General features: G+C 40.4%; 1 protein-coding gene across 1 annotated transcript; it reads left to right on the top strand.

The window, feature by feature from the left end:
- The first annotated feature begins 6,221 nt into the window (after positions 1-6,221).
- LOC104523859 (ras-related C3 botulinum toxin substrate 1) lies at positions 6,222-13,459 on the top strand. The gene is made up of 5 exons (XM_029084650.1): positions 6,222-6,291; positions 7,696-7,813; positions 11,909-11,971; positions 12,682-12,841; positions 13,007-13,459. The coding sequence occupies exons 2-5, from the start codon at positions 7,721-7,723 to the stop codon at positions 13,135-13,137; spliced, it is 447 nt and encodes a 148-aa protein (XP_028940483.1). The 5' UTR covers positions 6,222-6,291; positions 7,696-7,720; the 3' UTR covers positions 13,138-13,459.
- Positions 13,460-13,860: the final 401 nt, after the last annotated feature.

A 13,860-nucleotide genomic window follows, 5' to 3' on the forward strand; every position in this document is an offset into this window, starting at 1 on the left:
GGTGGGTGTCCCCGGCGCTGGGTTCCTCCCCGAGCCCTGCATCGCTGCCTGGGGAAGGTGCTCCGGGCGTAGGGGCTGTAGTGGTGGCCGAGTACTTCATATTCGTGGTGACAGGAGTGGCTCTGGGCTGCCGCGGTACAGGGTGTGCGCTTGGGGTTGGTCCTGGCGGGGGTGGGTGGCTTCTCCCGCCGCACCATGGAGCTGCCTCCTGCTTCTCGTGATTTATATATGACTAGACACAGCGAAGTAATCAAAGTGTATTAAGCAACAGTAGCAAAAAATGACTAGGCTTTTAGTGATACGATAAACTGAATATTGATCTGAACTATCTTTTGTGAAAGTATCAATCTCGTTTCTTATTGCTGTTTAGATTTTCGGTATCTGATTCTTGCAGTAAAACTAAGTGAAATGTGTTAAACTGAGCAGATCACAAATGCTTGTGAGCAGACTGTTTTTCTGCATGCATACATCCAGTCTTGTAAGGTTCCTGTCTAAAGGAGGCTGATAAAGCACTTGAAATACAAATAATTAATGATATACTTGTCTGTAAAGAACTGTTACACCTACAACATTCTAATATAGTATTACTTGTAAGTGAAACAACTTTAGGATGCTTTTTAGAATCAAGTTAACTCTTAAGTTTGGCTGTTGGATGTCAATGTGAGGAATGCTGGAATTGTGGTGGGGGAAGAGTTTGTGTGTTTGATACTTTTGAATATTCTCCATGATGCTGTTCCCATCAACTCTGAGCATCCTTTCTCCTACTGTATGTCAGAGCTCAGGGGAACATCACAGGCCAGCTGGGAAACAAGACTTGTCTTATGCAGTTTGAGAGGTTTTTCTTCCCTTAGGAGAAACAAAAATCCCAGTGTGGGCTGAGCATAATTGGTATCACAACAAACTTCTGTAGCTGACAGAGGAGTGAAGTGTAGCTAAATGGTCTTGCCACTCTGTAATTTCATGTGGTGGCTTAATCTTCAAGTTATTTGTGTGGGGTGGGTTTTTTGTTGTTTTCATTTTTAAGATGTAAAATCTGTAAAAAGGCAGTTAAGTACAGTTAAAAAATAAACTCACTCCCTGTAATAAATCTGTTTTGACTTGCTGTGTATGATTTTGAGCAATTGAGCAATATGAAGATGGAAGTAGTATCTTAACAAAGACTTCATAGTCTACATAGTAATGCAATTCTTTGGTGCTAGATTGGATAACTAGGGACTGTTCTTTTGGTTATATTGATTTTTAAACCAACAAATTTGCTTTTCTGTTATATCAGTTCTTTTAATTCAGCTGCACTGTGTTGTCTGTGAGAGTGCTGTAAATAAATGCAGTGCAGCGCGTTTGGGTGGGGAGGACAGTTCAGTCTACTTCCTCTGCTAGATTTGAGAAAGCACAGACTATATAATGTTCAGGAATTCATTCAACAAAACAGTTCTCTCATTTGCTTTGTAAACTGTCCCATTTCTGAACATATTTACAGCTCTTTGTCTTGGAAATGAAATGGTATATTTCTACCTGAGTTTTGTACGTATGTGTGGACAAAATACAGTAGTTTAATTTCTTTTCCTTCCTCCTTAGTTAGAAACAAATGTCTCCTGAGGTTCCATTCAGGTACTATTGCTCATTTTTGGTAGCTTTGTATCATTCTCCAATCAGTGTTTTAAAGAAACATTTAAGTATTTGTGTTTCTCTGTGCTGCTGCTGCTTCAAAAGTTCAAGAATTCCAGGTATTCTAGGAAATGTGTAATGTTTGGCTTAGATAAGGCTAAAGCTTTAGTGTTTCTGTAAAACAATGCAAGTTAAAGATTTGCTTATGTAATAGAAAACTTAGGTATTGTTTTGTGTCTGCAAAGGTCTGCTAGGAAAAAAATAAAGCTGTAGAGGTACCTTTGTGATTACTGTGTTTTTAAATTTGGAAATGAGTAGGCTGTTTCTCATACATAACTCATGTTTGTTCTTAGAGCTTTGACTAGTATCTGTTTAGACAACTAATTTGACTAGAAAAACACAGCATGTGTGCTGAGTGTGCTATCATATTTTGGCCTGGTTTTTTTTTCTTCACTGCGAGGATTGTTTGAGGAAAAATAAATGGCAACTGTTGCTTTGACTTCTTGGTGATATAGAGCAGTAGGAATGTGCAGGACAGATGAAGAGCACTCCACTTGAGTAACTGCAGGAATTGCTGTTGATTGACACTTGAGAAAAAGCATTGGTGTAAGTTATTTTTAGCAGCTTTTGTTTTCACTCTGAAAAAGCAGCTGTTCGGCGGTATGAAATGTTGCTGAGCCTGGCGCAGTGTTCGTGTAAGACGCTGAACACCTCGGGTCTCTCCAGTGCAATCTGCACAGAGTGCAGTGGCTTGAAATTTAGTAACATGGGGTACTGAACTTTTAAAGTTTAAAAAATGTAGTAGGTTCGTAGATACTGAACAGCGTATTTGGGAGAGGGTGTGTCAGAGTGAGTAAAACAGTTTGTCTGGCAGAGCCATATGTAACTAAACCTGTTATAGCAGAAATGCCGAGCTTTTGGTTTGGGGATGGTACTAGAGAAATCTCAGCCACACTAAGTTTTGAGTGAAAACCTGGGCTGTTGTGCATCGTGTCTGCCAGGGAGGTTGTTCACGTGGATTAGAGAAAGAAATGACATAATCACAGCTTTTTATGAAGGCTGCCACCTGTTTGTAGATATCAGCATTTCCAGAGTTAAACCAGCAAGTACTTCAGCTGGCCTGCATTGCCAGGGCTGCAGGTGGGAGCTAAATTCTCACCACTAGTTTCCAGTTGTGGAAAAGCAGGAGACTCACATCTGTGCAGCTCCAGTGCCTTTAGAGTGGAAGAAACGCTGGTGCAGGTCCTCAGTGGCATTTTCAGTGCATGTCACATAACATGGCTCCAAGCAGCGCTAACACAGTGGGGAAACTTCATAAAGCTTGGTACTGTAAGTAAGGCCAGGAAAGAGATGATATGTTTGCTTTCAGGAATTAATATGTAAGTGGTTATATAAATACATTGATTCGTGGATGGTACCTGGAGGCAATAAGGGACTCAGTGCTGTCTTTTGTAAGTCTTTTCACTTGCTGTTAAGTCATTAAGATGCTGGATTTCTGTAGGCCGTATTTTTAATTACAGTCAAATGTCACTAGTTTCATTTATGTAATAGTGGGTGGACAGAGCTATGATTAAGTAGTTGCTAGAAATCTTGTTATGACTAATCTTGGTTTGGTGTTATTTTAGTTTCTTAGTCTCAGCCTTTACATTCAAGAATTTATATTTTGCTGAACAGTTAGCGTTCTGTTTAGGGGAGTTGCTTTAATACAGAAGTGAGAGGTCTAAAAAAGTTGATAAAGTATTTAGAGGATGTACTTTATTTATAAAGGTAGGCATTAGTGTTTATTTTTAAGACTAGTGACTGTAGTGATCTGATTTGTAGGGCAACGAGCCAAAAGGCAAGGAAGGCAGGAAACCTAGTTGGAGCAACTCTGAAACAGGGTTGTTGGACGTGTTTTTTTCTTGTTTAAATGACTCTGGCTGATTGGTGCTGCAGAAGCACACTACAGGCACTTCTGAGTTGGGATGAAATCTCTCACCACCTCCTTCCTGCGCTGTTCTGATTAGCCAGAGCAGACTCACCAGTTTCGGTGTCAGGTGAGCAAAGGACCCTGCGCGCAGAGAAAAGTTCTTGATCCACTGCTGAAAATGTTGAGTTCAACATTAATTTGTTAGAAGTCTAAATTACCTGTAATGAACTCTAGTGGAAAATGAAGTATCAGACCAAACAGGTTCTAGAAGCATGAGAACAGGTAGCCTCTTCGCCTGAAGAAATTTCCCAAAGAAGATGCCTTTTGCTCCTCTTGGCCTTTTGAAGGTTTTCACGTTTGTCCTTTATAAGCTGGGCCAGCGCAGCCTCCTCTGTGGTGGTGTGAGTGCTGTTCAGCAAGATATTGGAACTGATTGCTCGGGGAGCTAAAATAGCAAGTTGTCTGTATGGAGGAGGTGGAGAGAAGAGCTTTCCTTAACTCCCTGTTCTGGCTTGTTACAGAGTCAGTGAGTGCTAGTACAAGAGATAAGATGGGATCTCCTCTTTCAGCAGCTGTTAAATTGGCTAGCTGTGTTGTCATACTGCTCCCTGATTCTTTCCCACAGAAGTTTTTGAAGGGTAAATCCCTCTTGTACTTTTGAGCACAAGTATATCTGAAGCCTGTTACTACAGGGAAACGTTCAGAGATCATACTTACAAAGAATGGAATTAAATGCCTCCTTTTTGTTGTTGTTATAGCTTGGTAAAAGAGAGTGCATGCTGAAAGGAAAAAGAAAAGAAATCTCAGAGTGTGCAAGGAGCTGGCATCTTGTTTCCTTAGAAGCAGGTGTGAAAAGTAGAGTGGAAAACTGCTTGGTATGATCAGAGTTGCAGCAGATGGGATGTTATGCTAGATGTCTGTTCAGAAACATAAAATTACAATTAAAAAATGGGCATGTAGAATAAAATCCTAGATAATTTTGCACACTGAAGCAACTCTTTCATAGCTCAGGCATTTGAGGTAATGTTGTCAGGTGCTGCTATCAAGTAACTTCTTGGGCTAATGCAAAATGGAACTCCTCAAAGTTTAACAGAGAGACTTGTTGCAGATTGAGCTGCAACACACACGGTAATTTATGGTTGTGACAAAGCTCAAATTTACTTAACCTGCCTTAATTTGTGAGTCTCTAGGTAAGGCTGGTTGGTTAATGTTGAGTATTAAATAATTTTAAATAATGTGATTTAAGTGGAAGCTACCTAGTAAATTTCAGGTATGAATGCCTCAGAGTGTTTGCAGATGGGCAGCTTGTAAGCCCGCGACTAAAGCTTGTTTCCGTGAGTTTTTTTCTTCTGCAGAAGCTAAAGGATAATAGGATATTTTTAGCAGTAGCATTTGGCTCTTAGGTTGGGTTTGTGGTTTGTTTTCTGTTTGGCTTTTTTTTTTTTTAACATTAACTCCAGTTCTACACTAAAACTTCAATGAACTCCTTCAACGTGTGAAAGATTTAGTTCAGGAGGCTCGTGAGTCAAACTCAACACTAATGGCGAGATTACATGTGTAAGTGCAGTGGGGTTTCAGAGTTACTGCTGACTTGCTTTGAGCAAATCGGTGCAATGATAGAACATCTGCAAGACAGTGCAGCTTTCCTTGCATGGGAGTTTGTTTGAGAAGAGTGATGGGGACCAGTGAGTGTAAGGCTGGCTGGGCGTTACTGCTTTTGAGGAACTAGTTGCACACTTGCCTCTGGAATCTCTCGCACTGTTAAAGGATTATGCACCTCCAGTGAGAAGCCAGCATGGGAACCAGTCTGCAGTGTCAGAAACACTCTTTGCAGAGTCTGTTTTAGAAAAGAAATATGGTCCAATTGCAAGTTTTCCAACCCTTTAATTGAAACAGTAACAAATGCAGTGGTGGTGTTAATCTAATGTTTGACTCTAGATAAGCTGTGGGGAGGAGGGTGGAGAGGGAAGGAGCTGGCTGCCAGAGTTTTGAAAGAAACCTGGAACAGAACCTTGTCCTGCCCCTGTGTGAGGCTGTTCAGAATTAGATTGGTGGGGAAAGGTTCTGTGTTCCAAGTTCTCCAGTACTGGAATGTAATTTATCTATAAATCAGTTTATGAAGTGTTTGAATAGCTGATGAAAGCTTGTGAGGAGTCATTTTGCAATAGCGATAAATATTGTGAGGATTATAGTTTGTATTTGTTCCTCAAATACTCAAAAGTAACGACGTGTTGAGAAATTGTACTTTTCAAGCTTTTTTCAAACTTCACTTAGGCGAAGGGATACCATTTTCTGGAAAAGACACCAGTCTTGGAATTGTGTCAGGGGTGTCAGGAAATACTTTATAGGTTGTTTTTTTTACTTTCAGGGAGTTGGAGTAAGGTGGTCTTGATGAGTATTCAGTCAGGTGACAAGCAGATGTTAGTAGTCTTATTAAGACTTGTGGGGGGTTTTTTGTCTGAAAATTAACAAAATTTAGTAATTTGCCACTTCACAAAATGGATATTTATGTTAGGTGTGTTTCCATTGCCAGTAATCTTAAGGGTACAGTCTGTTAACTGTTTTCTTGCACAGTAGCAACTACCGACACTCGATTGTTCCTTAGATGACTGGATGTAATTAGTCTTCTTCCATAAAAAGAACATTATTTCTTGAATATTATTCAACATCCATGTGTTTTAAATGTGAACTTTCTCTTTTTACAGTGCTGTAGGTAAAACATGCCTACTCATCAGTTACACAACCAATGCATTTCCTGGAGAATATATACCCACTGTGTAAGTACTTCTAAAATCCTAATAACTTATTTATGTCAACTTCGTGCTTACTGCCATTCCAGATTCCTTATTTGAATTGTTTGGATTGGCTGCAAGCACCTCTCAGTTTCACCTTAAACGTTTGAGTATCCAGGTGTGTGTAAGAAGCAGCACTTTGGGCTTTTACTGCTCAGTATGGTGACACCAGTGCTGGTTTGTGCTCCGTCAGTTTTGCCTCTCTCTGCTCACCAGGCCTAACTTCTCAGGGACTAACATTTACCAACATTTTATCAGATGCTGCTCTCTTTTAAAATGATGTGTTATTTCTGTCTTTAATATCATTCATAATAAGCAGTCCCGAGGCTGATGGCTTGTAAAGCATCATGTCCTTGTCAGAAACAGTTGGTTTACGTGACTAGAGATTTTTTTTCTCTCTTGTTCCTTCCATTTTTGTGCTACTGCCAGTCCTGTGCTAAGCCAGCCACAGCTCTGCAGCTCCTCAGGCAAGATTGTGGGGACTCATTTATTTTGGTGCTTCCCATTTTTGTGCATGTAAGGATTTACCAGTATCAGTATTAGTGTAGTTCTCTTTTTGAGGGCCTGCTGTGGGGAGGCCTTTTATACACGAGCAGCTGCTTTGCCCCTTTCGGATGTCTCTATATTTATCTGGCTATCTTGCTCTCTGTAAGTATTGATGAGTTTTTCAGATAACAAAATAGATTCTAATGAGATTTGCAGATGACTTTAGTTACCCTTCCAAGGCCTTGTTACCTTAATTGCTCCCGTTTCCTTGTTTTGGTCTTAAATTCAGATTTTTTGCATTACAGTATACTTGTGTTCCCAGTGAACTTAGTATAGACTTAACAAGTCATTGAAACCTTTGCGCCTACAGTAGTGGTGAGATAAAAAACACGCCTCTGCTGCCCCCCCCTAATTAACTTTGATGTTTATTGGAGGGGGTTTTGATTAGCAGGATTAATAGAAATTGTTTTTGGTTTTGTGGTTTTTTTTTCTTACCTACTGTTGTCATTAAGAATTCCTTGGTTGTTGCTCATGTATCTTCTATTCTAAATCTTACAAAATGAGACAGATCAACTTGCTGAATGTCCCACTAAGATTGGCCAGTGCTTTCTAAGACCATCACCTGCTTTCCTGTACTTACTGAGATTAACGCTTCCTTTGGCAGAGCAATGAAGAAGCTGACTTTGTTCAGACTGGACCAAGTCTGGTGTGCATATTTCTTCCTTCATTACCCAGTACCAGGCTCAGTATTTAAAGAACAACTTTACTGTTTCTGGGGAGCAGAAGGATGCAATAAAAATACTTCCTTTTGTCATGTTCCCAATTAGGGCTCTGTAGGAAAAAGTCCTTGGGTGCAGTATTTTGCTGTGAGCTAACACAGCTAACTCTCTCTTTACTTTTTAGTTTCGACAACTACTCTGCTAATGTAATGGTTGATGGAAAACCGGTCAATCTGGGTTTGTGGGATACAGCTGGTCAAGAGGACTATGACAGACTACGTCCACTCTCCTATCCACAAACAGTAAGAACTACAGTGTGAAACCAGAAAGAATGTCAACAGCTTTGTCTAACAGAAGGGTTTTTTCTTTTTAAACATACAGCCAACACTGTCACATCTGGAGTTGTATTTATTAGTGACAGCTTGTTTGGTGCAAGCTACCTTCCTTCACCCTGCGTGCTGTAGCTGTAATATTATAATCTTCAGTTTGTCTCCAGTTGTACAAATGTTAAAATTTGTGTACACTGATACATGTTGACTTTTGTGTAGTTGCAGCCTGAGAATCAACTAGAACACTTCATCTAAAACAACAACAGCAACAAAAACCCAAACAAAAAACCCCAAAACAACAAACCCCAACCAAACAAAACCCCCTCTTGGTGAATAGTCCCATCAGCTAGGCCATTGATTTTAAGGTTAGCATGCCTGCCAAAAGCAGGGTTTGTTTTTGTTTTTAGGTGTGATGTTTGGCTGCAACCTGACACTGTCACTGCTAAGCACTTGATATTGTTTAGTCTCTGTGAAGATGCTCTAAATGTGAAAGGGGCAGTACTGAATGAAGATACTGTCGGCATTGACAGAGGCTGGGTTGGAGCTTTCAAATATAGATAAGCCCATGGCTGTTTTATTGCTTATGGTAGTTTGTGCTGTAACATCAATACAAAGGTGCTTCTGTCTTCCATGCTTGCAACTGGTTAACTCCTGTCTGCATGCTGCATCTCCCCTTGTGTAAGGAAAATGCTGAAGTAATCTGCTCTGCTCTTTCCAGTCCACCTTCAGCTACAGTTAATCTTTGTGGAGGCTGGTTTTCTAGTCTCTTCAGAGCAGTTACTTTTACCTGGTGGGAGCTGTGCTGTAAGTAAAGGAAGGTGGTCATTTGCAGGGGGTTTTTTTGCATTGATTACTGTTGTTAACTGTCAAATATATGTATATTCAATGCTACTGATATAAATGTGAAATTGTTCCAGTTATTCTACAGCATAACTGCTCTGTCGAATAATGTGAATCCTATTTAATGAACGCTGGTGCTTTTTAAAGTAAACTGTCTTAATTCACAATTTCCCTTAATTCATTGGTCACTAACTCCTACAATTAGGCTTTCCTATCGGTTACGATACCCAGGATGGATATGGACTTGCCAGTTCTAGGCAACTCTAGTAGAAATATCTCCCTTTTCTAGGAAGAGGAACAATGGAAAGCTGTTTTTCACTAATATTTAGATATTATAGGGTACTTAGGAGAACTTAAGCTTTGTTTAACGTCATAAAAATATTTTAAAAAATGTATCTCAGGGTAGAAAAAGGTATGTTGAAAGATGACTCAATAGTGTGAGAGAGCAGGGTTGTAAGGGTTGTCATCATTTGTCTCCTGTGACAAAGGGACAAATGCATGTGCATGTCTTCAGCCTGCTAAAATAACTGTGGCTTTCTGACAGACTGCAGAAGAATTCCACATTGATCTGAGCATACTTTAGGTTAAAAAAACACATCTTCTGTGCAAGCATGTGTAAGTGTTAAGTAAAGGTTTGAAGTACTTCCAGTTATTTGGATTGTTTCTTACAGCAGAAAATGAAACAGGGTGGTAAGTCTTGAACTTCTTATGAAGCAGTCTTCAGGTTTTAGATTTGTGCAATATGTAAAATTATCACTTAAGGGACAAAAAACCCATGAAATTGACAAAAAAACACAGAGGAAGAGAACAGTGGTGCTGATGAAGTCTGACTTTTTTGAGGATCTGCATTCAGCCTCCCCCTCCCTTCCCTGTGCTATTTACAGCTCGCCCCTCACATGTTCTCGTGGCTCTGTTTCCCTGTGTGTGCACCTGAACTACATCTGGGGAAAGGTGAAAGCAGGTGTTGCTGGTTACTTGGCCAGCCAGCAGTTCCACAGCTGTGAACTCCACAGTAAGAACCTTGCCCTAGTGGAGGCATTAATTTGTATCTTTTCCCCTTATTTATATTTTTTACTTTTTTCCTTAAAATATACAGGAATTTAATACCTTCTCCTGAATGCATATGAAGTCTATCAGTATTTCAAAATATTTGGAGAAGGAAGAAGTTGAGCCAGAAAAGGTTTCCTAAGGAGACCAAGCCAAAAAGAAAACTAAGTTAGGAGGATGATTTTCACAAGACTCGCTCTTGCACATCTCCTCTGACAATGCAGCCAGCCACTTCCAGGGTTTGGGAAGTCTGGGGGTCTGTTCTGGGTGCAGGTAGCTGGTTGTGCTGAATTACAGGGCAGCGTCTCTCTTAAGAAGAAAAGCCACGTTGTGAGTATTTGTGAGCACAAAGCACTGACTGAGAGAACGTTTTCCCTTAAATCCATTTGAGGAGTAACTTTATCTCCTACTGTTATTAGGTTGGAGGAACCAATGGTAAGAATATATCTTCCAGTCTGACAGATCAACCTATTGCCGTATGTAAAACTTTAAATCAACTTCAGTTCCAAGTTCTGTCATCTTGTCTTGCTTACCACGGTGATAAATTGGCCCCTATTTTTTTTAAACAAATACTTTTCTTGGAACTATTGAATTGCTGGATTTGAGAACTGTTACCAGATTTCTTCATATGAATTGCTAAGAGTAAACCTTTCCTTGCAAAGAGCTTTTCCTCCTATTTATTAAGACCAGTAGTGTGCAAGACGCCTGAAACCTTAAAGTAATTTCTCATTGTTATGCTGTTTTGGTTTTTTTTTTTTTTAATCTCTGGAGCTAGTAAAGGAGAGAGTCTGTGTAATGTGCAGAACTTCAATCACCACAAACCCACAGAATTGGAAAACAGAAGTAGTGGCCATAGTATCACATTATTTGATGTTGTTTCTTTCTTCTTCTGGGACGCTGCTGTGGAAACTTGTTGGGGTGATGCATGAACAACTGGGTTGCAAGTGCTTAGCAGTGCAGATGTCAGATGCTGACCTAACAAAATGCCTTGAAATGCAGCACAATCAACTAACAATCTGAAATGCCTGATTCTTTAACACATTTGATACCGGAATAAGTACGGATGCAGAGGTAGGTTGGGGAAAGCTGGGCTTGTTTGGGAGATGTTTATTGAGTTTTGGGTCAGACAGCAGGATTATAATCTTCATCTGTTTGGAGAGAGGAAGTTAATTTTGTAGTTATTCTGAATGTTTGTAGACTACAGTGTGTCATGTCATGTATGAAGCTCGTTGTTTGTTTGAAGTGTATACTGTATGGTAGCTAGTGTAAGCCTTTGCTCTAAAATGTTTTTACCTGCTTTTATTTATCATCTTTATTTTGCTTTCAGTTGAAAAGGGAGATGTGTACAATCCCTGAAAACACCCACTTTTTCTCTCTGCTTTCTCATAATTTAGAAAGGGAAGGAGGGAGCTAGTGTAATTCTTAAGGTTTTTAATATCCTTCTCAATCCTAATTCAATTATAGGGAAATTCTGAAATTTTTTTGTCCTGACATTCAGTAGAAGTGACAGTTCTACAGGGTTCTTCTGATTTGAGCATGGAAGTAGCACTTGTGGAAATGGGCATTGTATGATTTCCATCCCATACTGTACACTTTGCCTTTGCAATTTAAAACTACTTTAGAGTAGTATGTTAATAGTATATTGATATCTAAAAAATTGAGTCAACAGTAACATGTTGCAACATCCTCTGCTGATGAATTATGTGTCTTTCAAGGCTTAAATCACTTGTAAGTCTATGAAGAGCACCCAACCCCCAGTTCAGAAGCCAGTCTGACAGCTCTTCATTGCCTCCTGTTTGTCAAGGATCTCAAGTGTGGTTTTGTTTTCTCGTTTTATTTCCCCAAAAGTCAGTGAGGGAGAAGATAGGACATTAAGGGGGAGAAAAAACTGGTGGTGCAACAGCATTTGTGGTTTAGTTGCTGGCTACTGCAGTAGCTGGTTATGAACTCGATTACGATCCGTTTGTTGTTGGGTCCTTCCCCTGCTCCCTGTGCATCTGCTTGTAGCTGGGAATGATTTCCCACTGGGAAAGCTCCCTCGTTGTCACGTGCAGCTGTGTCATCAGCCTTGCCTTTGACAGTGTGATAGGGACACTGGTGATCTTGGCCTTTGAATTCAGAGTGATGGGATTTTTACAATGGTTGCTGTGCTGCGCTAACTTCTATCAACTTGTTTTGTAGGATGTCTTCTTAATCTGCTTTTCCCTTGTGAGTCCTGCTTCCTTTGAAAATGTTCGTGCTAAGGTAAGTACAAGCTGGTATCTGCTCACTTCACAGCAGCGTCTGGAAAATATTAGGTGGTTTTTTTTATTTTTTATTTGTCAGGCAATGTGAAATGTAGTTTGAAGAAGCAGAAATCCATTTGCCTGACTTCCAAGCCATGGAAGTTCAGGGCTCATAAAACACTCTAAGTATGAATCATTCCTTGATGCTGTGACAGGATAACAGTAGTTTAAAGAGTTTTCAGCCAACAAGGTGCTAAGATCAAGAACAGGAACTTTCCTTTTAATGCAGTTTAAAGAAAAATAGTACAAACCAAATGCATGTAAGAACTAGGCTGGTACCACTCGTTTCTTGCATCAGCCAGTGTTCTAGCACGTGCTCTGCTACTGTTGTGTCCTTGGACAACTCAGCTGTATGGCATTGTGGAGACTTCACAAATGAGAGGTGGTCTCCATGGGTGGGGGAGTGCACATCAGAGGTTTTCTGGTGTATGGGAAAAATACAGCCCATAACAGGGCACATGTTTAAAGTCTATGGAAACACCTGTTGGCTTCACTAAAAATGTGCAATTGTACACTCGCTCTTAATGCTGCCTGAACAGGGTCTGATGTTCTCCCTTTACTCTTTGACTGACTCTGGGCAGTGTCATGAGGGACACAGCCCTTTGGTGGTGATGTTCGAGAGCCTTTGTGGAAATCTGACCCCACACACAACCTACTCTGTTTTTTCAGTGGTATCCTGAGGTGCGGCACCATTGCCCCAACACCCCCATCATTTTAGTGGGGACCAAACTCGATCTCCGGGATGACAAGGACACTATTGAAAAACTGAAGGAGAAGAAGCTGACTCCTATCACCTACCCACAGGGCCTTGCCATGGCAAAAGAGATTGGTATGACTGCAGCGGGCTCACTGCTGACCTGATCTAAATTTTGTTTGTGGCAGATGCTGTGCCTTTATTAAAATAAATGCCTGGCTCTTCTTGCGGAGTTAGCTAGAAGCAGGGCTGCTCTCGCTGTGGAGAACTGCTTTGTAATTGCCTTTTCACTTTCCCCAGGTGCAGTGAAATACCTAGAATGCTCAGCACTTACACAGCGAGGCCTCAAGACAGTGTTTGATGAAGCCATTCGAGCAGTTCTGTGCCCCCCTCCTGTAAAGAAGAGGAAGAGAAAATGTCTGCTGCTGTAAACCTTACCCTCCCCCACCCCACTCCAACCCCTGTGCTGTGCTCAGAACAATGGAGCATTCACACTCAATGCCAAGTTTTTCTGTTATAAATTAGTTCTCTTCCATAAATTCTTGAACCAATCAACAATTTCATGGTTTAATTTGTTTGAAGTATGAAAGTTACCTTGCATTCTTCTAAAAGCAAACTCCTGAAAAGACAAACCTATGTAAAGCCTTATTTTTAAAATCCTATTCTTGCTCAATTAAGTGTTGCCAAACTATCTGCTGAACTAAGTTGCATTGTTGTGCTACGAACACTAAGCACTAAACCGTTTTTTAAAGATTCTTCTTGAAGATTCCTCTACTTTCTGGTAGGAAATTCAAAACACTTTCTAGTTTTTCACAGTCAGTAACTGTACGGTGTAATTAGCAAAGCACTGCACTCTCATGTGTTTTACTGTTCGGTGTTTTCTCACCCCCTGTCAGGGCGTAGTGTTGTGTATCAAACCTAAATCTGACAATGACTGACACCCTCGAGTCACAGTGTAAAATGCTTTATCGTGGGTAAGGGCTTGGTTGCAATCTAGTTCTTGCTGCTGTGATTTAAAAATAAATAACTATTCTTACTGAAGTGTATCTAGTCCTTCTGCCAGCAGTGTATTGTGATGGAGAGAGGAAGCACTGGGGTGCATCAGAGGACAGGGCCAGACAGTATTTTGAGGCTGTAGAGATGAGTTACACTAC

The sequence above is a fragment of the Antrostomus carolinensis genome, unplaced genomic scaffold (assembly GCF_000700745.2).
Source record: "Antrostomus carolinensis isolate BGI_N321 unplaced genomic scaffold, ASM70074v2 scaffold42904, whole genome shotgun sequence".
NCBI classification, from domain to species: domain Eukaryota; kingdom Metazoa; phylum Chordata; class Aves; order Caprimulgiformes; family Caprimulgidae; genus Antrostomus; species Antrostomus carolinensis.

Excerpts from the sequence above, each read along its gene's own strand:
- LOC104523859 (XM_029084650.1), top strand. The coding sequence starts at position 7,721 with ATGGTTGATGGAAAACCGGTCAATCTGGGTTTGTGGGATACAGCTGGT. Across the intron at positions 11,972-12,681 it reads TTGAAAATGTTCGTGCTAAG|TGGTATCCTGAGGTGCGGCA; the intron begins GTAAGTACAAGC and ends CTGTTTTTTCAG. Across the intron at positions 12,842-13,006 it reads TGCCATGGCAAAAGAGATTG|GTGCAGTGAAATACCTAGAA; the intron begins GTATGACTGCAG and ends CACTTTCCCCAG.